This window comes from Rana temporaria, chromosome 2, assembly GCF_905171775.1.
Source record: "Rana temporaria chromosome 2, aRanTem1.1, whole genome shotgun sequence".
In the NCBI taxonomy this organism is placed as follows: Eukaryota; Metazoa; Chordata; class Amphibia; order Anura; family Ranidae; genus Rana; species Rana temporaria.
The window spans coordinates 49,779,813-49,802,515 of NC_053490.1; the positions used below are offsets into that span (position 1 = coordinate 49,779,813).

The window sequence follows — 22,703 nt, forward strand, 5'->3', positions numbered from 1 at the left end:
ATTTTCTTGCGGACTAGCAAACTTGTCATGACAAAATGCATTTACTGCCCTTGCGGACCATGCAAGTTGTCTGCTTGCTAGGCTCAACCTTCTTGGCTCTAATATTTTATGTAGTCAGGCTTAAAAAAAAAAAAAAAAAAAAAAAAGACAATCCCATAAAGTTGTAGCAAAAAAACAAAAACAAAGCACCTATACAATAGAACCCTCAACTCGCAATTGATCCAGATAAAGGCAAAAAATAACCTTTCACATAGTCCAATTTTGTCCATTCCGAAAACAATTGCTTCTTTTTACCTCCAACAGACAAAATACTTACTGAAAATAAATGTCCTAAGTGTCAAGGAATTCTTACGATCACAGTGAGAGAAGGTACACGGTACATGGTAGCTGTACTGATGGCAGAAGATTAGATTTTGTCAAAATTCATTACATTTTAAGCAGAACCAGGAGCAGATAATGAAGACTTCTGAGGAGTACTAGCCCATTAAAGCAGGAAATAGAAAATTGGAAGGTGCAGTACATCTACCACTGATAAACACATGAAGCAGACAAAGATATCAGAGAAACTGATTGCACGAATAAGAAGAAGATGGAACAATCTTTTAGAGGTCGGCATACGAAATATCTATGTACAATTAGGGATAAGCGGACTGATTTTGCCTTTGTTAAAATATTGCCAAAATTGTTCTCGAATTTGGTTGAAACAAAAATGGCTTTGTTTTGTGATTCTCATGTTTGTGAAAGACCCCAATTCTTTGTTGATAACCAAAACCACGTGAGCACCGTAAATGTGCCGACATAACAATCATATATACAGAACACTATAAGGGCACCACACTAGTGGTAATGGAGTCCAGAAAGATCGTTTATTGGATGACTAGCAATGTAAAAAAAATCCAACAGGTTTCTAGGTCACACTCCACTTTCTTCAGGGCTCAAGTCAAATAAGACTTCAGTGAAGCCCAGACCCAAAGACAGGTCAAAAAATGATTAGTTATCCTGAGAGCAAGATGGTTACCCAAGTGGTGCCTGGTCACGAAAGAAGCCTCAGGATATCATCCCTTTCCAAGCCAATGGAAAGAAAACGTCTCAATTGTACTCTGTGGAGAAGAGCAAGCATGGTACTGCTAGCCATCTATAACTAAGAACCGGTTCACACTGGGGCGACCTGGGATCCGACTTGAAGTTGCCCCAAGTCGTGTGGTTGAGAAAATGAATGGAAGTGAATGGGAGCCGTCTTAATGTACACTACCGAAATCGCTCCCACTTCAGAAAAGGTTCCTGTACTACTTCAATCCGAAGGCAACTTGTACCCATTGATTTCAATGGAATTTGCCTCAGAAGTCTGATCACTGTCTTAACTGAAGCAACAATACAGGAAGATAACATACATTTCTCAGGCAAACCCCTCCCTCCCCCAGAGCTGATTGTTGTTTGATTGGCCACTGGAAAGCCTCTTGTCCTGGAGGCAAATTTAAGTTATCTTGTAAGTTGCCTGATGATTCATACAAGTCGTGTCCAAGTTGCCTCCCAAAGTCGTGCTAGAAGTCGTGTTTCCCCTGTGTGAACCGGCTCTAAGGGTGAGGCCCCGTACACACGACCGAGTTTCTCGGCAGAATTCAGCCAGAAACTCGATCGAAGCCGTATTCTGCAGAGAAACCCGGTCATGTGTACACTTTTGGCCGAGGAAACCGACAAGGATCTCGTCGGGCCAAATAGAGAACATGTTCTCTATTTCCTCGTCAATGAGGAAACTTGGCTCGCCGAGATCCACGGCGGCTTCACAAGGAACTCGACGAGCAAAACGATGTGTTTTGCTCGTCGAGTTTCTCGGACGTGTGTACGAGGCCTTAAGCTCTGATCTAAACTAAATATTTTGTTGAACTGCCTTTCAGTCTTGGCATCACTCATGTCATATTTGACTCAAGCTCTGGGGAGGGGGGTTGAGCCCCCAAAATGCATTTTACACCGACAGTCATCCAATAAACTGTTTCTTTGGACTGTTTTATCACTGGTGTGGTGCCTAACTGTTTTCGGTGTATCTGGATCTTTCGCAAGATCCCCTGTAGGTGCCAAAGCAATCCAGCTTATTATAAAAAAAAAAAAAAAAAAGACAGCCACTCACAGGTATTGATTCCATTGTGATCGGGGATCTAGCACCTCTTATGCATGTATTCATATGACTGTTTATCAACAAAGGGTTAAGATTAGCATTTTTTTGCCACAAGAACAAGTCCAGGCTAGTTTGAAGGAGCTTACCTTACCAAAGCCTTTCTCAACCTACTTACCCCAGAGGAACACTTGAAATATATTTTAAGTTTAGGGAATCCCTGCTAAAATGTATTTATTGAGGGCAGTGGGAAGAATTTCCCTTACGTCGGAGGTTAGTAGGAAGAATGGCCCCCTTACAGAGTCACAATGCCACCCTTACCAACTGCTACAAAGATCATTGGTTTGAGGCTGCTGCAAAGGGGTTGCATTGGAGTGCTGTTGTCTAGCTTTTTCTTGATTCTTCTATTCCACTGAACCCTAGTTGGGAATGGTTGCCTTACCCTAAGAAACCAATAAAACCTATTGCATACATAAAGACCACCTTACTTTTGCCATTCCAATGAATTTCACAGAATTTCTGTGAAATGTACTTACATATACTATGTGCCATTACTGACAAAGTGGTCAAAGTGCCATGAAATGTATAGAAGGTGCTAACAATTTGGTTAATAAAGATATTCTTTCCTAAAACCTCTGCATCAAGATTAATCTTTACAATTGTTATGCCTGGGGTACCTCAGTAAAGTGACAATGGATATTCTCTCCCCCCCCCAAAAAAATATATAACTTTGCAAACTTCTAGACCACGATACTTGGTCGCCCAAGAAGGTCTTGGAACCACCACTGCCTGAGTCTAATGTTGAAGACAGATGTATTCTCCATTTTCTCCTGATTTAGTATAAATTTAAGCAACTTCCTTCTCCCCACTTTCCTTTTTTATTTTTCCCCGTGTTTGTCTGTTTTGTCACTCTTTTTGTTTTGGTGCTTGCACTTTATGTGTGGCGAGTAGGGTGCTGGTCCTCCCTCGGCCTGCCTTTGAAAGTCTTGGGAGTTGGTGGACCCGGCCTTCTGGCTAAGTTCGCCGGCTCTCATGGGGTCTCCCTTCGGGGGAGCCTCACCGAGGAGGGTTCTGTTTCGGCAGTCTCTCCGGGGATGTTGGGTCCATATGGCTTCGGCTGTATGGACCACAGTAACTCTTTTCCCTGTCAGGAGCCTAACGCCCCGAGGGATCAGAGACGGGTCCTCTTCGGAGGACCACTGACGTATGCACCCGTCGCAGTTTTTTGTGATGTCACTCTTTAGGTGTGTGCACATTTTTCTCTGCACCGGGTGGAGTTTTTGGGTTGTGTTTTGCACGCCACAGGCTTTTCAAAAAAAACTTTTGAAATGTGAGCTTAAACCTGGGATTACCTTCCTTCAATCAACAAAACCAAAGCAATTTTTTTTGTTCAATCCAACAAACGAAACTACACCACTTGGAGCCATCGGTCTCAGAGAAGGTGCAAACAGAACCATTTCAGCCCATTTGATCTCATCAGCCCAGGACAGGAAGCACCGGTCTGTATGTGAAACGGCCATGGAAGAGTACAAGGTACAGCTATGGAGACCTCAGGCAATGTTCCATTTTAGAGAGACCGATTTTAATGTGTTCAGTCAAACACAGTCAAATTAAATTCATCAAAAGTATTTACAAAAAAGGAGGAGCTAAACTCTTCAATTTAAGAAATTAATGACTCCTCTGTTTCATCCTGAAACGTTTCTGCTGCATCCACATACATTTGAAGACGATCAATTTCCTGCAAAAAAAAAAAGAAGGAAAATAAAAAAAAACTTTGTGGCAATAAGAGACATTTTCCTATGTATTCCTAGCTTATTAAAGTGGAGTTCCACCCAAAAATTGAACTTTCGCTTTTTGGAATCCCAGTGTCACATTTGGCACCTTTCAGGGGGAGCAGATACCTGTGTAATACAGGTATTTGCTCCCACTTCCGGGCAGAGATCACCATGGTGATCGCGGTGACCTATGCCACACCCGGCGCCTACTCCCCCCCCCCCCCGCTGTCTTCTGGGAGACACACAGGTCCCAGAAGACAACAGGGACCAGTGGGAACATGCAGCGCAACTCGTACATGCGCAGTAAGGAACCAGGAAGTGAAGCCGCAAGGCTTCCCTTCCTGATCCCCATACCCAAGATGGCAGCAGCAGCATCCGGCAGACAGATCGGCTTCGGCTGCCGACATCGCGGGCGCCCTGGACAGGTAAGTGTCCATAATTAAAAGTCAGCAGCTGCAGTATTTGTAGCTGCTGACTTAATATTTTTTTTTTCAGCGGAACTCCGCTTTAAAGTGTTTGTTACCCCCAGCATTTCTTTTACAATAGGTTTTTGATTATCAAATAGCCTTTGGTTAAGAAGAAGAGTGAGAATGTTGTAAAAGAGGAAGGAAAGTAAGAAAAAAGAAGAAGGGGAGAGAACATGCCTAAACTAAAAGTATCACAATGTCAGCAACGTTTGGTCAAAACATGAAGTAACCCTTCATGTTTTGTTGTAGGATATCCAGGGCTGCCAAACTTTTGATGGGAATCAGAGCATATAGATGTTAATTTCTCATTGACCATAAGGGGGACGAGCATAGCTCCGGGGGGCGGCCGCGTCGCTGGACCGTGGAGCAGGTAAGTGTCTGTTTATTAAAAGTCAGCAGCAGCACTTTTTGTAGCTGCTGACTTTTAATAAACACTAAAAGGCTGGAACTCCCCTTTAATGCATTCTAAGCATTAAGATAAAAAAAAAACCTTCTGTGTGCAGCAGCCCCCCTAATACTTACTTGAGCCCCATCTTGATCCAGGGATCTTCCCTCCTCATTGGCTGAGCTCCACACGGCTCATTTTTAGGCTGGCTTTCTGAAACCACTTAAACTCCATGCCGTTTATATACGGCCTATGGAGGGCAAGAGGTGTGCAAGTATATAAATACCTCACCTCCTGAATGAATTGTTGCTCTTCCATTTTCGATAGAGCCATGTCCACTGTTTCTTTAACAGATTGTTCCTCAGAGGTCTGTACAAATGGAATGCAACGTTTGTACAGGTGGAATTTATAATGCTTGACTCGGTGATACACTTCGGTACGATGGCCACATGTACTGCCAACCTCCAAATACTGGAACCAAACAGAGGAGAGTTATATGTTACATTGGACGGGGGGGGGGGGGGGGGGGAGAGAGAGAGAGAGAGAGAGAGAGAGAGAGAGAGAGAGAGAGAGAGAGAGAGAGAGAGAGAGAGAGAGAGAGAGAGAGAGAGAGAGAGAGAGAGAGAGAGAGAGGGGAGAGAGAGGGGAGAGAGAGGGGGGAGAGAGGGGGGAGAGAGGGGGGAGAGAGGGGGGGAGAGAGGGGGAGAGAGGGGGGGGAGAGAGAGGGAAGAGAGGGGGAAGAGGGAGATGACGGGGCATGATGGGGTGGTGACATCATAACCATGACATCATCCGGTGACCCCGCCCCATGCCAATACAAGTCACTGCGCACACGTCATTACAGCGGGAGAGAGCGTTGCGTCAACATTGAAAGAAGAGCAGAGGGAAGAAGACGGAGGAGAAGACTGGGCAAGAGCTAGCAAAAGAGCAGGCCAGGGTTGTCGGGAAGAGTCCCTTGTCATCATCAACATGGGGACAAGGTGCTTTGGGGTGGGGGGCGCAGGGACCCTCATGCCCCAAAGCACCTACCCCCCCCCCCACATTTTGAGGGCATGCAGCCTGGTACAATTCAGGGGGGGGGGGGGCGCTCGCTCGTCCCCACCCTCTTTCCTGACCAGCCGTCTGCGTGCTTGGATAAGGGTCTGGTGTGGATTTTGGGGGGACCCCCATGCATTTTTTTTTCAAGGTAGGGGGTTTCCCTTAAACTAGTCCGAGGGGGGCAGCCCCACGCCAATTTTTGCATTTTGGCGGGGTTCCCGTTCATCCTCAGCACACAAGTCGGATCATGATGATCTGACTTCTGATGCGACTTCTATTCAAATCAATGGGCTCCCATAGGGAACCACCGATTTTTGAATAGAGGCAGAGAAACGCCAAATGAGGCTTAACGCTCTTTCACAGCGTTAACCCGCATTTAACACCTTTTACCGGTGTCTGCCATTTCGAGGACTGCTCTTGAACGCAATTTTATGGCATTGAGAAAACAGACCATAAACTCCACTGCTGATGAACGTCCATGTGTGCATGGACACATAGGATAACATGAAGTGGAGTTTATGGGCTTTTTAAAAAAAAAAAAAAAAAACGTCCGTTTATGAGCTCCAGGGTGCATGGAGCCTTACAATCACTTTAATTGTGACTTACAGCGAATATGACCTGCATAAATGAAAACCTTCACAGATATTGGTTATATCTTTTGCAGACACAGGGGACTGGTTATCAAGGTCCAAAGGACTGCGCTGTGGGGAGGGAGGCAGGCAGAATGTCAAGGGACTACTATATATATAGTAGACTGGGGTGGAAGGATAAAATACACAAAGAGAAGAGATTCCGCATGGTCCCAAACGTTAACCTTTTACTATTCCTACTGTGTATGTAGCACAGATTTTGATGGGTAGCTGGTATAAGTGCTGGGAAATTGTTGTTTTGTATTGTTCTCTCAACTACCCTTTCCACGTGTACCCCGACTTCTGGTGTGCCTCTGCACCTTAATGGTCTACCTTCAGACATACCTGTCCTCAATTTATTCATTGCTATATACTGTACGATGTAAGATGGGAGCTCCGTTATAGTTAGGGACTTCATAGAGGGACCTTGACAAGGCAGTGTGGCTTTCACATGTAGTTGCAAATGTATGCTGGGAATTTTTTTGTGACTTTGTCCATGTGCACCCACTCCATTGCCACGAATGCAGCACCCACTCCATTGCCACGAATGCAGCACCCACTCCATTGCCACGAATGCAGCACCCACTCCATTGCCACGAATGCAGCACCCACTCCATTGCCACGAATGCAGCACCCACTCCATTGCCACGAATGCAGCACCCACTCCATTGCCACGAATGCAGCACCCACTCCATTGCCACAAATGCAGACTCACCATTGCCGTCAGTGCAGCCTGCAGAGGAGACAGGGAGGGGGCGGGACGAGTGCCAACATACAAACAGGAGAAACTTCTGTTTTCTCGACGGGCCTCTTTAATTGAAAGTCCCTCCTCCTGTGATGGACAGAACAGTTGTCCAATGGCAGCGCAGGAGACGGGACTTCCTTTTACACATGACGCCATGTAAACAGGAAATACTTTCCTGTCTGCACGGCACTTGTCTCTCTCCTCCAAGGCAGCCAGCATACCTATCTTTTGTGGCGCTCGGGGATTCGTTGGGGGCCACAAAAGATATACATGTCAAGATTACCAGGCAGGCCTTCCGAAACCGGAACGCGGGCAGCGATTGGCCCGCGGGGCAGACTTTGGGCATGCCTGCTTTCAGCACAGGACTTCAATCCACTCCAGGGTATAAAGAGCTCTACCTTTTTAGGCCTTCAGTAAATAGCACTTTGTATGCTACGATTAAAATGAAAATTTGTAGGAAAGAAAAGTCAGGTGTTTTGCAAATATATTAATACAATGTAACATCCCCCCTCCTTACCTGTTTATCTTCAGGAAGAAAGTTATCATTTTCTAATGTTTCATTGTCGTAGGCTTGTCCGGAGAGGGTCACCACATATTTGCAGTACCGGAACAATTCACAGGCACCGCACGATTGCTTTTCAGCCTTTATCACCCTTAGGTGAAGTTTTGGGTAAGAATTTACCCTCTCCTGCAACCGTAAGAATTCATATTCAGTAAAACCTTTGTGAAGTGTATGTAAAGGCATGTTTTTTTCTTTAAAGTGGAGTTCCACCCATAAATATAACATTACATCAGTAGTTTTAAAAAAATGTCATTAGTCCTTTACCAGTCTCCTTTTCTCTCATAGAGGTACTTTCTGACCTATCCGGTCGATATATAATATTGGTGTGTGATATCAATGGTGTCAGGTATACTCTGGTTAATGTATATGTTCCAAACAAGAGACAGATTTATTTTTTGAACGGTTTAATGCGCAAGGTTAAGAAACTCCTCCAGGGGTCCCTTGTAATTTGTGGTGACCTTAATGTAATACCTGACCCCCTGCTAGATTCCTCTGCAAATGCTTCTGGGAAAGCCCCTACTCTGGCAAACTTCCTTCGGTCCCATGACCTGTATGATGCTTGGCGCTGTACACACTCCACTGAAAGAGATTATTCCTTTTTTTCGCACAGGCACTGCTCATATTCAAGGATTGATCTCTTTCTACTGGACAAGTGGCTGCTCACAAGAGTAAAAGACTCCAAAATTAACACTATCACGTGGTCAGACCACGCTTCCGTTTTGCTGACCCTAGGTGACAAATACCCTGACACGGCTGCGTATGTGTGGAGGGCCAGTTCCTCTATTATTCAAGACGCGACCACCAAAGAAACGATTAGGGAACGACTAGTAGAGTACTTCCAGAGTAATTCCCAATCCACAGAGGACCCATTCATTCTTTGGAATGCGCACAAGGCCTTTATCAGAGGCGTGTTTATTCAGTTGGGTTCCAGAGCTAAAAAACAGAAACTCCTAAAACTGTCCACTCTCCTTAAGGAAATAGAATCTTTGGATTCTTTGAATAAGAAAAATCCCAACATATCCACTAGCACTAAACTTTCAGCCTTAAGACATGAACTTAGAATCCTACTACTTCAAAATTTTGAAAATAAAGACAAGTGGGCTAAAATGTCCTTCTACGCGACGAATAATAAAGCAGGCAGGGCGCTGGCCCGCTACCTAAAAGGCCAGCGCTTTAAAACCAAGATAGCCCGAATGACGCACCCTGTCAGTAAGACGCCAGTATATGACCCTCAAAGCATCGCAGACGCATTTAGCGACTATTACAGCTCCTTGTACAATTTAGCCCAAGATCCCTCGACCTACCAACCATCCTTGACCGATATAGCAGATTTTCTATCTAAGATTCGATTACCTAGCCTGTCCCCCGAACAGCTGAGTAGGTTAAATTCCCCCTTCTCATTGAACGAATTACTTCAGGCCATCAAAACCCTCCCTCCCAACAAATCGCCCGGCCCAGATGACCTTAAGATTTACGCCAAAATGATAGCCTTGCGATTAGTAGATATTCTTCCCACCCTAATAGACCCAGACCAATCTGGTTTCACGAAGGGCAGACAGGCATCGGACACCACGCGGCGCTTGCTTAATATTTCTCACATGGCAAGATCAATTCGAACGCCTTCTCTGCTCCTGGCCTTGGATGCGGAGAAGGCGTTCGATAGGGTGCATTGGATGTACCTGAAATGCGCCTTGGAGAAGTATGGTTTTACGAAACATTCATTGTCTGCAATTTTGGCCCTGTACTCGGTCCCGTCGGCAAGGGTGTACACGTCGGGAATGCTGTCCAAACCTTTTAAAATTACGAATGGCACACGGCAGGGGTGCCCGCTGTCACCCCTCATCTTCAACCTGCTAATGGAGCCGCTTGCGGCTTCTATTAGACAGTCACCTGAGATACATGGTTTTACAATAGCGGGGAAAAAACACGTCATTAGTCTATTTGCGGACGACGTTATACTCATGCTCACTAACCCGGTGGCTTCCTTGGACAAGGTCTCCTGTGTGCTTCGAAATTATGGTAAAATATCATACTACAAGGTAAATGACACCAAATCCTTTATATTGGATCTGGGTCTGAAGCAAGAAGACAAGCTTCTTCTGCAAGGTACTTACCCTTATATATGGAATGACGAAGCGATTGACTACTTAGGGATCCATCTCACTGCTTTTCCGGAGCAACTATTTAATGCCAACTATCTGCCACTAATAGATAAGGTCAAAGAAGGAACAAAAGCACTGAGTAAACACATATTATCATGGTCAGGCAGACTAGCTGCTTTCAAAATGCAAATATTGCCGCAAGTGTTATATGTGTTCAGAACAGTACCAATTCCAGTTCCCAAGAAATTTTTTGGGGAAATACAGGGTGCTCTAGCAAGGTATATTTGGGTAGGTAAGAGGGCACGTAGCGCCTTCCATAAACTCCGCAAAACCAAATCAGCAGGGGGCATGGGAGTTCCTTCCTTCACTGACTACCATCTAGCGGCGGTTTTAACACAGGCCAAAGGCTGGTTTTCAGAGCAGCCCGCTCCGATATGGGGACCCCTAGAACAACATCAAACCTCTGGGGGCGACCTGGAAGCACTTTTGCTGGCAGGTCCCTTCCTTAAAGACACACGCACGAATTACGCATCGCCAATGGTGGCCACTCTAAAAGCTTGGAGGGATTTCACCTCGGGGGAGTTGCTCTCAAAGCCTACAGTTAACTTAGATATCCCTATCTCATCTTTAACGTTAATAATGCCCAACCTGAATCTGCAGAAATGGAAAGAGGGAGGCGTGAAATGGGTCTCGGACATTCAGGAAGAGGGGCACATGAGGTCTTTTCAGCAGATGCAATCCACATTTGATCTCCCTGACTCGGAAGTATTTAATTTCCTTAGGGTGCAATCACTCCTCAGAAGCAAACAATATAAACCCTACAAAATATTTTGGAAAGCAAAAGTTTTTTTCACATCTCAAAGTAACAAGGGGAAAGGTATATCATTATTCTACAACCTGCTTAATAACAAGTCCCTTTTTGAAAAAAACAACGCCTTACTGGCCTGGGAAAAAGATCTAGATGACTCCTACACAGAAGACCAGTGGGTGAAAGCACTACAATGCACACACTCGGCCACAAAAAGTGCCAACCTATGGGAGCTATATCACAAAGTTACTCAGAGGTGGTATCTCACTCCATCTAGACTTGCAAAGTTTGGCCAAGGAGTATCCCCTCTTTGTTGGAGGCAATGCTCGCAAGTGGGATCACTGTTCCATATCTTATGGGCTTGTGAGAGATTGGCTGGGTATTGGAGCAGCATCTTTGCAATTATAGGACAGGTCACAGGTCTCCCGATAACCCCCTCCCCTTCCCTAGCTATACTACACTTGGGCTTAGAAGTTATTCCTGCCCCGTTTAGGAAAATTATCATTCACTTATTACTAGCGGTAAAGTTGGTCATTCTAAGGCTCTGGAGATCAGGGGACAGTCCCAAAGTGGCTGAGGCGGTCAGAACCATCTCTTTACACTTTACTTATGAACGTATGTTGGCCCAGGCAGAGGGCAAGTATGCCACATTTATTACTCATTGGCAGGCATGGGTGGAGTGGTATGACAAAAATAAGAACCTATACTGATGGGTTAAATAACTACTGAAATAGAACACTCAACGATTAGGTGCTGGTTCCTTCTTTTTCCTTTTCCTTTTTCTTTAGTTTCATCATTTGTTTTTTGGCTTTCTGTTTATGATGCGCAATATGAAGCATGCAACTCATGCTCAATATTAGTCCTTTACGAAAAAAAATTGTTTTTTTAGATGCCTTCAAAGTGTTGTTGCTAGGCAGAATAGTTAATCTTCCCACTTCCTGCACCTAGGTGCTTAAGCTTCCTAACCTACACCGCACAGACTCCTGGGAATGTAGTGGGTGTAACTTTCCAGGAGTCTGTGCACTCCCCAGTCTCAAAGAATCATGTGACTTGGACAGCACAGGTGCTGAAACCTGATCTGACACTGCTTGTGCAGCACTGAGCATGTGCAAGATCAGCAAGGCTGAAATCCAGGAAGTCATACAGTCTGGCTTCATGATGCCCACACTTAAGATGGCCCCAGTCAATTTCTATTTTATAAAGTGTCTAAATGCTGTAACAACCTAACAAAACGGACCTTAGTTTACAGACTAACTAGAATACATTAAGCTTGTGTATTACAGGGGTATTTATATTTAAAAAGTGAAATTGTGTCCGGAACTCCGCTTTAAGAGCGAGAATGGTTGGACCCTCTGTTGAGTTTTTATTGCAGTCTGTGTCTTCCCTTTTTCTATTTGTCTTGCTGACCACTGTCACCAGGACAGACAGTGATGGGAAATCCAAAATTGATGCTGATAATGATATTCAATATATCCCTTTACTAACCACTCCCCCCTCCCCTATTGCGATTGCTAAAGTTGAACCAAATATAAGCTGTATACCCGCCCAATAAAAATCTGACACTTTTTAAACTCACTCTCTGTATCTTCTGTTCACTGAAGTTGTCTCCCGGTACCGGGGGTCTTTTGGTGGTTTGCAGTATTAACCCTTGGCTGGTCTGTCATGTACCTGGAGTACCACCCTTAACCACTTGAGATCCGCGCTATAGACAAAAGACGTACACAGCGCGGCTCTCAAGTGCCGAGTGGACGTCTTTTTCGGTGCATTACCCGCAGTCAGCCTGCCCATACACCATTCAAATCTTGGCCGGTTCAGCAGGAAGATTCGAACCGTCTATGGCTGGCCTTACCATCATTTTGAGGCGATTTCCTCTCTTTCCTATTGTGCCTCTAGTATAGCAAGTGAAGGGAAATCTCCCCAGCAAGACACCGACAGGAGAAAAAAAACCAAATGGACAGTTTAACACTTCCCTATTCTATACAAGAAAAAAAAGAAAGGGTTAGGCTAAACATACACTTTAGCTGGCCACATATGCTTAGTAATATTCCATAAAAATGAATGGGTCCATCTGCCAAGACCGAGGACACTCAGTAGATGGTCCCATTCATCTAATTGGAATAATACTGCAAGTGTGGAGCTAGTGGGAATCAGTTAACATAACAAAGGATGAAAAAATAATAGCTTGGATCTGGGCAGGCAGCAGCTCTAAGGTCAAGATAGAGACATCCCAGTGGTATTCAAAAGCATAATGTAATGGAACTCAGGACGGTAAGGGGGGGAATAGAATTTTGTTAAACCTCCAGCTTTCCCTGATCCCCCAAGGTGTATTTTATGCTATTTTTTATACTTACCTTTTCCAAAGTCTTCAGACCAGTCACATGATGCTGCAGGGTCCTCCTACTCTTCTCCAGCCTGACCGGTTCTCGATGACATAGCACTGTTGCAATGGCGGTAATGCTACGCTCTGCACCATTACACTGTGAATGTCAGTTATTGTGGTGATGCCCTCTCAGGAGGCAATCCCATACCACCCTGCGAGTACAGTTGCAGATTGAAAATAATTTTTGCAACCTGTGTTGCTTTTTTTTTTTTTTTAATACATAGGGGCGGAGGGCCCAGTAAAACATGTTGTTTTGTCTATAGCTAGCCTAAAGTTGGCCATTGACTTTAGGGCAGTAGGACAAGCAAGAGTGCTCCATACACTTATAGGTAGATTCAGAAAGAGTTAGGCCGGCTTATCTACAGATAAGCCGACCTAACTCTGAATCTGCACCGACCTATGTTTAAGTGTATTCTCTAACAGAGATACACTTAAACATATCTAAGATATGACGGCTTGTGCCGTCCTATCTTAGATTGCAATGTTGTTGATGGCCGCTAGATGGCGCTTCCATTGCGGCCGGCGTAGATGATGTAAATGAGCTTGTACGCCGATTCACGAACGTACGCCCGGCCGCCGCAGTCGAATTACGTAGTTTCCGTAAGGCCTTAGGCGGCCTAAAATTATTCCACCTATGAAGTGGAATAACAATGTTAAAGTATGGCCGCCGTTCCCGCCGCGAGGTTCGAATTTTTTACGTCGTTTGCGCAAGTCGTCCGCTAATCGGGAGTTACGTCATTTACGTCCACGTCGAAATCAATAGGCCCGTACGGCGTCCTTAGCCGCAATGCGCACTGGGAAATGTAGGCGCCCGGCGCATGCGCAGTAGCAAAAAACGTGAGGTCAAGCCTCATTTCCATACAACACGCCCCCCTCCAACCAATTTGAATTAGGCGCCCTTACGCCCGCTCGTTTGAGGCTACGCCGCGGTAGATTAGCAGGTAAGTAGATTGAAAATCACTACTAGCCTAGCTAATTTATGGCGGTGTAGCCTAAACAGGCTAGGCTACGCCACCCTAAATTTAATCCAGTCTACCTGAATCTACCTATTAAAGTAGAACTACATGAAAAGCTCGGATTGCGAGTAACACGGTTAACAAGCGTTTCTCAATACAAGCTATTTTTTTTTTTATTCTGACTTGATTTGCGTTGTCTCGCAAATCGAGCATGATCCAAGCCTCTGCGGTGAGCAGTGCCACATTTGGCCAGAGGTGCGTGGGTGGCGGTGACATTCAGAGCTGCTCAGATGCATTCTGAGCCACTCGGAAGCACTCTGATCCCGAGCCTCTCTGAGTGGTTTCCGAGTGTCTCTGGCGCCCCCCACCTCTGGCCACATGTGGTATTGCATATCATACAAGTCACTGTGGAACGAATTATCTGCATTTCCATCAACTTCTATGGGGAAACTTGCTTTGCTATACAAGTGCTTTGGATTACAAGCATTCTTCTGGAACTAATTATGCTCGTAATCCAAGGCTCCACTGTATAGGCAAAACTTTATTCACTTTGGCTAGAGCAAGGGAAGGTTATAACTCATGAATAAGGTAAGGTAAGGTTTATTGTCCCATTGCAGAGATTTTCCTTCACCTCCTGTCCAATAGCCAAACAGGAATTGAGAAAAAATTCCTGCAAATATAGGTAATCCCTTTGGGACCCCCAGGTCACCAGAACTAGTGCTCCTATTAGGCGATTTCCCCTCTATTACTTTTCTGGGGACAACTCAAAATTTGGGATTTTCCTTTTACTTTCACTGATAATGGTAAACAGGACAAATGGAGAGGATGAATCTCCATAACGAGGGCACAGACATCAATAAAAACTGACAAGCATTCCAATTCCTCTCCACTTAAAGCGGAGGTTCGCCGGTAAAATCCTGTTTTTACCCTTAGATGTATGCTCATTTAGTCTAGGGGAATCGGCTAGTTGTTTTAAAATCCGAGCATTACTTACCGTTGTAGAGGGCGATCTTCTCCGCCGCTTCCGGGTATGGGTCTTCGGGTCTGGGCGTTCCTTCTTGATTGATAGTCTTCCGACAGCCTTCCGAAAGGCTTCCGACGGTCGCATCCATCGCGTCACGATTTTCCGAAAGAAGCCGAACGTCGGTGCGCAGGCGCAGTATAGAGCCGCACCAACGTTCGGCTTCTTTCGGCTACTCGTGACGCGATGGATGCGACCGTCGGAAGCCTTTCGGAAGACTGTCAATCTAGAAGGAACGCCCAGTCCCGAAGACCCATACCCGGAAGTGGCGGAGAAGATCGCTCTCTACAACGGTAAGTAATGCTTGGATTTTAAAACAACTAGCCGATTCCCCTAGACTAAATGAGCAGGAATCTAATGGTAAAAGAGAAAAAAAAAACATCATTGGGTGAACTCCCGCTTTAATCCAAAACGAAAAATAAAATGTTGCCTTTAGCTATACTTTAAATGCTTGGTAACAGTGGGGGAGAGGAGCAGGAAGAATATAATGGATACCAGTTTATAGGGGCAAGCAACAATGATCAAGAGTGGCAGTTTTACAAGGTCATGGGCCAAGGCCAATGAAGGCCTTTTTAGGAGATTCATTCTCACTTCCTGTTGGACAGCTGTGATCAGAAAAGGAGGTAGAGGAAACTTTGCTAGCAGAGACACCTGTTCCTGTAACTGTGTCATAAAAATTGCCAGAACAGGAAGTGAGGGGGAAGCCTCCTGAACAGGGAAAGACGGCAACATGGCAGAGGTCCTAAAGCCTTACTTCATGTAAAATAAGTTTCAGTTGGAATACTGGTTTATAGTGTTACCTTGTACCGGGGTTTCCATCGACAGCTTGTGATGAGTTTTTCAAGACGAGGAGATAGGACACGTTCATCCAAATGATTCAGAGACTTCAGCATCTCTTTTGCATACCTCTTCTTTCTTTTTCCTCCTACGCCACAAAATAACACAAATGCAATGAATGGTTAAAGGGTCACTAAAGGAAAACATTTTTTTAGCTGAAATGACTGTTTACAGAGTATAGAGACATAATAGTTAACTGATTCCTTTTAAAAATAGGTAAAAACCAATCATATAATGTGCCTGCAGTTTAGTTTCGTTTTTGCTGTTGTTTCCTGGTTCTCTGATGTACAGAGAGCCAATAGAGGCAAGTGATACTTTGTCTAAAACTCCTCAGCACCAATCCAGCTTCGTTTTACACACAGTAATCACACCTCCTTGATTAGTCACCACCGTGAGAAATCTCCCAGTACTGTGGTGATCAGGAAACAGACAACCAGGAAGTGTCCAGAACAGAGAGGATTTACAGCAACATCAACGCAAAAACGAACAATGAGGACATGAAACCAGGACTGCAGTAAGGTAAAGGAAGCTATTTAGCTAAAAAAAAAAAAATTCCTTTAGTGACCCTTTAAGGCCCCGTTCACGCCTAAGCGATTTCCTGCTTGAAGCTTGTAGCTCTAAAACGCTTACTGAGCCAGATCCGATTAATTTCAATGGGCTGTTTAGATCTCGGCGTTCTGTCGCCTGAAGAAAAAAACGCCTGAAGTTTAAAAAAGTACATGAGCGTCTTTTGGCAGATAACAAGTGTTTTTGGCCCAATAGACTTCAATAGAAACATCTGACTTGAGCATTATAGGAGCGGTTTCTGCTCAAACAGCAGCTCTCCACCCCACACTTGCAATAGGCTTCTAAAAGGCTTTAAAAATGCCTTCAAAATAAAACGCCAGAAAATTGATACGCTCAGGTGTGAATGAAGCCTAAAGCATGACTACCACAATTGGTTCCACCAAAACAATTGCACCAAAATTGTACCATTCTGCCTCAGTTTACCATAATCACAATTATCATTGAAAAAATAAATAACATTTATTTTATTAAGAATAGGCATGTAAATTTGTCTGTGTCCTTGAAAAGATGAAAATTGTTCTATATGTCTATATGCCATGAAACCACTCAAGCAATTAAACACATTTCAGGTTTACGTATTATAGAAGTGGTCTCCAACCTGTGGCTCTTGCTTGCTTTTATTTGGCCCTTGGGGGTGCCATTTTATTCACCGACACCAAAGGGCACAATTCCTCCCAACGACACCAACCAATTCCTCCCAACGACACCAACCAATTCCTCCCAACGGTGGGGGCACACTTCCTCCCAATGATGGGGGCACAACTCCTCCCAATGATGGGGGAACAATTCCTCCCACTGACACCAATGATGGGGAATTGTTTACTCCCACTGACGCTGGGACATTATGTACTCCCAATGGCCACAGTCTGGCTACCCTTAAGTTACATAGGCCCAGATTCACAAAAGAGATACGACGGAGTATCTCTGAGGCCCCGTACACACGACAGAGGAACTCGACGTGCTTGGCACGTCGAGTTCCTCGTCGAGTTTTGGGATGAAGCCGCCGAGGAGCTCGGCGGGCCGCCTTCTCCCATAGAACAACGAGAAAATAGAGAACATGTTCTCTATTTTCTCGTCGAGTTCCTCGGCGGCTCCATCGAGCCAAAACTGTACAGACGACAGAGTTTCTCGGCAGAATCCGGGTTTTGACCGAGTTTCTCTGTGAATTCTGCCGAGAAACTCTGTCGTGTGTACGGGGCCTCAGAGTATCTATGCGACTGATTCATAGAATCAGTTACGCATAGATATCCATAAGATCCGACAGGTGTAATTGTTTTACACTGTCGGATCTTAAGATGCAATACCGCAGCCGCCGCTGGGGGGAGTTGGCGTCGTAAACCAGCGTTGGGTATGCAAATTAGGAGTTACGGCGATCCACAACGGTTTTCCGCGTTCGCTACGTCGCTGCTAGTCTAGTTTCCCGTCGCAAAGTTAGTCGTCGTTTTTGGTGCCTTAACTTTACACAGCACACGTATGTGCTGTATAAAGTATAGCCGTCGTTCCCGCGTCGAAATTTAAAAATTCACGTCGTTTGCGTAAGCCGTCCGGGAATACGGAATTACGCTACGCGCGTCGCCGTTCGAAAAAAAGGGAGCATGCGCAGTAGGTTTAAATGGCACACGCCCCTTTGAATTACGCCGGCGTAGTTTATCGCAAGTGCTTTGTGAATCAGGCACTTGCGATGAAAACTTGCGGTGGTGTAACGTATCTACGATACGTTACGCCGCCGCACTTCTACCTGAATCTGGCCCATAGTTGGTAAGGTTGAAACAAGTCCATCCTGTGTGTGAGCTTTTATGTTAATATTACATTGTATATCCCTGTATGTTGTGGTCGTTTAGGTGCTTATCTAATCGTTTTTTGAAATTATCGATGCTCCCCGCTGATACCACTGCTTATGGAAGAGAATTCCACATTCTTACCACTCTTACAGTAAAGAACCCTCTACGCCAGGGATATGCAATTAGCGGACCTCGAGCTGTTGCAAAACTACAAGTCCCATCATGCCTCTGCCTCTGGGTGTCATGCTCGTGGCTGTCAGAGTCTTGCTATGCCTCATGGGATTTGTAGTTCTGCAACAGCTGGAGGTCCGCTAATTGTATATCCCCGCTCTACGCAGTTTAAGGTTAAACCGCTTCTCTTCTAATTTTAGTGAATGACCGCATGTCTTTTTTAAATTCCCTTGCATGGAAAAGTTTTATCCCTATTGTGCGGTCACCAGTATGGTATTTGTACATTGAAATCACATCTCCTCTCAAGCGTCTCTATTTCAGAGAGAATAAGTTCAATGCTTGCAGTCTTTTCTCATAGCCGAGATCCTCCAGTCCCTTTATTAGCTTAGTTGGACTTCTCTGGACCCTCTCCAGTTCTAGCACATCCTTCTTGAGGACTGGTGCCCAGAACTGGACGGCATACTCCAGGTGTGGCCGGACCAGAGTCTTTTAGAGTGGAAGAATTACTGTTTTCTCTCTGGAGTTGATCCCCTTTTTAATGCATGCCAATATTCTGTTAGCTTTGCTTGCATCAGCTCGGCTTTGCATGCCATTGCTGAGCCTATCACCTACTAGGACTCCCGGGACCTTTTCCATCCTAGATTCCCCCAGAGGTTCTCCCCCTAGCAAGTAGATTGTATTCATATTTTTGGCACCCAAATGCATACTTTACATTTTTCAACATTAAACCTTATTTGCCGTGTAGTTGCCCACCCCATTAATTTGTTTAGATTTTCTTGCAAGGTTTCCACAACCTGCGTAGAAGTTATTGCCCTGCTTAGCTTAGTATCGTCCGCACATATAGAGATTAAACCGTTTATCCCATCCTCCAGGTCGTTTATGAATAAATTAAAATAGGATTTGTTCCAGGATAGATCCCTGGGGGACCCTACTACCCATCCCTGACCAATCTGAGTACTCCACATTTATCACTACCCTCTGAACTCGCAAGCTATGAATAAGCATCACATGATGTGGAACAAGTCAGACACCTTTTTCCTGTTGTTCACTTCATTTTGACTGCATTGCTTTTGGTTGTTTTTTGGATTTCATTTGTACGATAAAGACATCGTTTTAAGGAGTGCGGCAGTCCAGGATCTTCTTCTATCCAATGCACCTGCGCATAGCCAGCACCTTTTTGGTTTAGTGGGACGGAAGCAAAGCCAAGGGATCAGCAGTTTTTAGAGCGGTATCATCTCTCACCTCTGAATTCGCCCTTGTAGCCAGTTTTCAAGCCATGTACTCACCCTATGGTCCATGCCGACATACCTTAGTTTGTACAGTAAACATATATGGGGAACTGTATCAAATGCTTTTGCAAAATCCAGATACACCACATCTACTGCCTCCCTTTATCTAGATGGCAGCTAGTCTCCTCATAGAAGGTTAATAGATTGGTTTGGCAAGAACGATTCTTAAAGCGGATGTGCCACTAAAAAAATATATTAAAAGCCAACAGCTACAAATACTGCAGCTGCTGACTTTTAATATAAGGACACTTACCTGTCCTGGAGTCCAGCGCCGTCCACAGCAGATGACGAGCGATCGCTCGTCACCCTGCTGCTCCCCCCTCCATCCACGGTGAGGGAACCAGGAAGTGAAGCGCTCCGGCTTCACTGCCCGGTTCCCTACGGCGCATGCGCGAGTCGCGCTGCCCCCGCCGATTGGCTCGCGCTGTGTGCTGGGAGCCGAGTGTTCCCAGCATACAACGGGGGACGGACAGGAAGCAAGGAAAAAACCCGTCTTTTGCCCGTATCGTAGGGCCGGAAGTGGGTGCAGATACCTGTCTGTAGACAGGTATCTGCACCCCCCTTCCCCCTGAAAGGTGTCAAATGTGACACCGGAGGAGGGGAGGGTGCCGATCAGCGCGACTTCACTTTAGAGTGGAAATCCGCTTTAATGAATCCATGCCGATTACTGATAATGATATCGTTTTTATTACTAAAATCTTGTATATAGTCCCTTATCATCTCCTCCATGAGCTTGTATACTATTGATGTTAGGCTAACTGGTCTGTAGTTCCCCGGGATATATCTTGGCACTTTTTAAAAAATTGGTGCCACATTGGCTTTTCTCCAATCAGCTTGTACCATACCAGTCAGTAGTCTGAAGAACATTAAACCAGCCCTTTGTAAAGTTTGGAGACCCCTTGTAACTATAGGATGCACTGCAATAATACAAAAAGTTGTTATGTAAGCAAAATATAATCTGACTTACCGTACAAAGTTACTAGAAATTTGTCGTCAACAATATTAATTAGGAAAGCCCTGATCACCTTCTCGAGATGTGTATGAAGGTCATTACAAGCAACTGAAAAACAGTAATAACAACATGGTTATAACATGTCTCCAAGTTTTCCATTGTTTTGCTATCAAAAAAATAAAAACTAAGGGTAGCCTGCACAGAAAATACTTGTCATGCTGCTCATTCCATAAAACTCCACTGTTGTAATTTTGCCGAGAACCCTTTTGCAATGAAGACCTCTGAGTGTCGGGTTCTGGGTTTACTTTAACGACGATATTTTTTTATTCTTTGCAGGCAAACATATTTTTTCTAAACACTAGATAACCATAAACACTAGGGTTGTCCCGATACCACTTTTTTGAGACCGAGTACAAGTACCGATTCTTTTTTTCAAGTACTCGCCGATACCGATTACGATACCTTTTTTTAATGTCATGTGACAGTGGCAGTGTTTTTTTTTACAGTGCTTTCTTCTTTTTTAGGGGGGGGGGGGGGGGGGGGATTGTCAGTGTGTTATTTTTTAATTTACATTTTTATTATTTTTTTTTTTCATTTTTTTATTTATTCCTATTTTTTTTATTTTTTATCAGCCCTGTTGGGGGGGGGTCTTTGGTGAGATATCAGGGGTCTTAACAGACCCCTGACATCTGCCCTTTAAGACAGAGAAAGGGACTAAGGACACAGATTCCCCAGTCCCTTTCTCTGCAGCCTCAGCTGAAATGAATGGAGGGAAGCTCCTCTCCATTCATAAACTGAAGCATTGTAAACACAGGTTACGATGCTCAGTTATGTGAATGGACAGAGTCAGTGATCACTGACTCTGTTCATTCTGAAAAGGTAGGAGCCGGATTTAGTGGCTCCTACCTCCACTCTCCATCCTGACAGATTGAGGGGGGAGAGCAGCACGGAGGGGGACAGCACGGAGCACGGAGGGGGACAGCACGGAGCACGTAGGGGGACAGCACGGAGCACGTAAGGGGAAAAGCATGTAGGACGACAGTCAGCGGTGATCAGTGCGGCTTTGGGGGGGGAGTTACAAGCACCGATCACCGCTGTATAACTTTAACCACTTCCATACAGGGCACTTATACACCTTCCCGCCCAGACCAATTTTTAACTTTCAGCGCTGTCGCACTTTGAATGACAATTGCGCGGTCATGCTACACTGTACCCAAGCTAAATTTTTATCATTTTGTTCCCACAAATAGAGCTTTCTTTTGGTGGTATTTGATCACCTCTGGGATTTTTATTTTATTATTATTAACAGGCGGCACGGATGGGCACTGATAGGCGGCACGGATAGGCGGCAGGGATGGGCCCCGATAGGCGACAGGGATGGGCCCCGATAGGCGACAGGGATGGGCCCCGATAGGCGACAGGGATGGGCCCCGATAGGCGACAGGGATGGGCCCCGATAGGCGACAGGGATGGGCCCCGATAGGCGACAGGGATGGGCCCCGATAGGCGACAGGGATGGGCCCCGATAGGTGGCACAAATGTACTAATAGTATGACGCAACGATCGCCTCAATGCGCTCCCCCGGGGGTGCGCATCGGCTCAATATCCTGAGGGCGTCATACGACGTCCACTCGGGATATTGAAACCACTTTGCCGATGTCTTTTTGCATAAGGCGGGCGGCAAGTGGTTAACTAAAGCAGCTGAAAAGGGGGCAGATCAGTGCTTGCAACTCCCCTGCCGCACCGATCACCCTGACTGCCCAGGTATCAGGTGAAGCATCGGAGCATTTCCTCAAGTACAAGTACCCGGGGAAATGCTCGTTATCGGTACCGATGCTGATACGAGTATCGGGACATCCCTAATAAACACACAATGTTATTCCATGTAACCTTCTCCTGTATTATATCAGCACACAGCGCTCTAAATGCAAACTGAACACCCGATTCCGTACCTTTAGTGCAAGCCTTGCTGGCCCTCTCAAAACAAGTGCACATAACTCGATTCTATGAATGACTGACATGGTTTGAGTTCCACTTTAACCAGTCGGATCTGATCATTCCTGCACTGTGCTGCATAGTCAGACCAAAAAGCCAGAGAGTATAATGTGACCCCCATGCATAGTTCCTA

General features: G+C 45.2%; 1 protein-coding gene across 3 annotated transcripts in view; it reads right to left on the reverse strand.

The window, feature by feature from the left end:
• Positions 1-3,670: 3,670 nt before the first annotated feature.
• The window catches only part of CCDC82 (coiled-coil domain containing 82), a 34,658-nt gene continuing 15,625 nt past the window's right edge, over positions 3,671-22,703 (reverse strand). For 2 of the 3 annotated variants that reach the window (XM_040340182.1, XM_040340183.1), the window contains exons 4-8: positions 20,591-20,683; positions 15,779-15,903; positions 7,667-7,837; positions 5,029-5,208; positions 3,671-3,848 (exon numbers count right to left, since the gene is read on the reverse strand). In XM_040340182.1, the coding sequence (XP_040196116.1) occupies positions 3,771-3,848; positions 5,029-5,208; positions 7,667-7,837; positions 15,779-15,903; positions 20,591-20,683 (647 nt within the window). In that variant the 3' untranslated portion in view covers positions 3,671-3,770. The remainder of the gene's footprint in view (positions 3,849-5,028; positions 5,209-7,666; positions 7,838-15,778; positions 15,904-20,590; positions 20,684-22,703) is intronic. The other variant, XM_040340184.1, reaches the window with a different exon arrangement.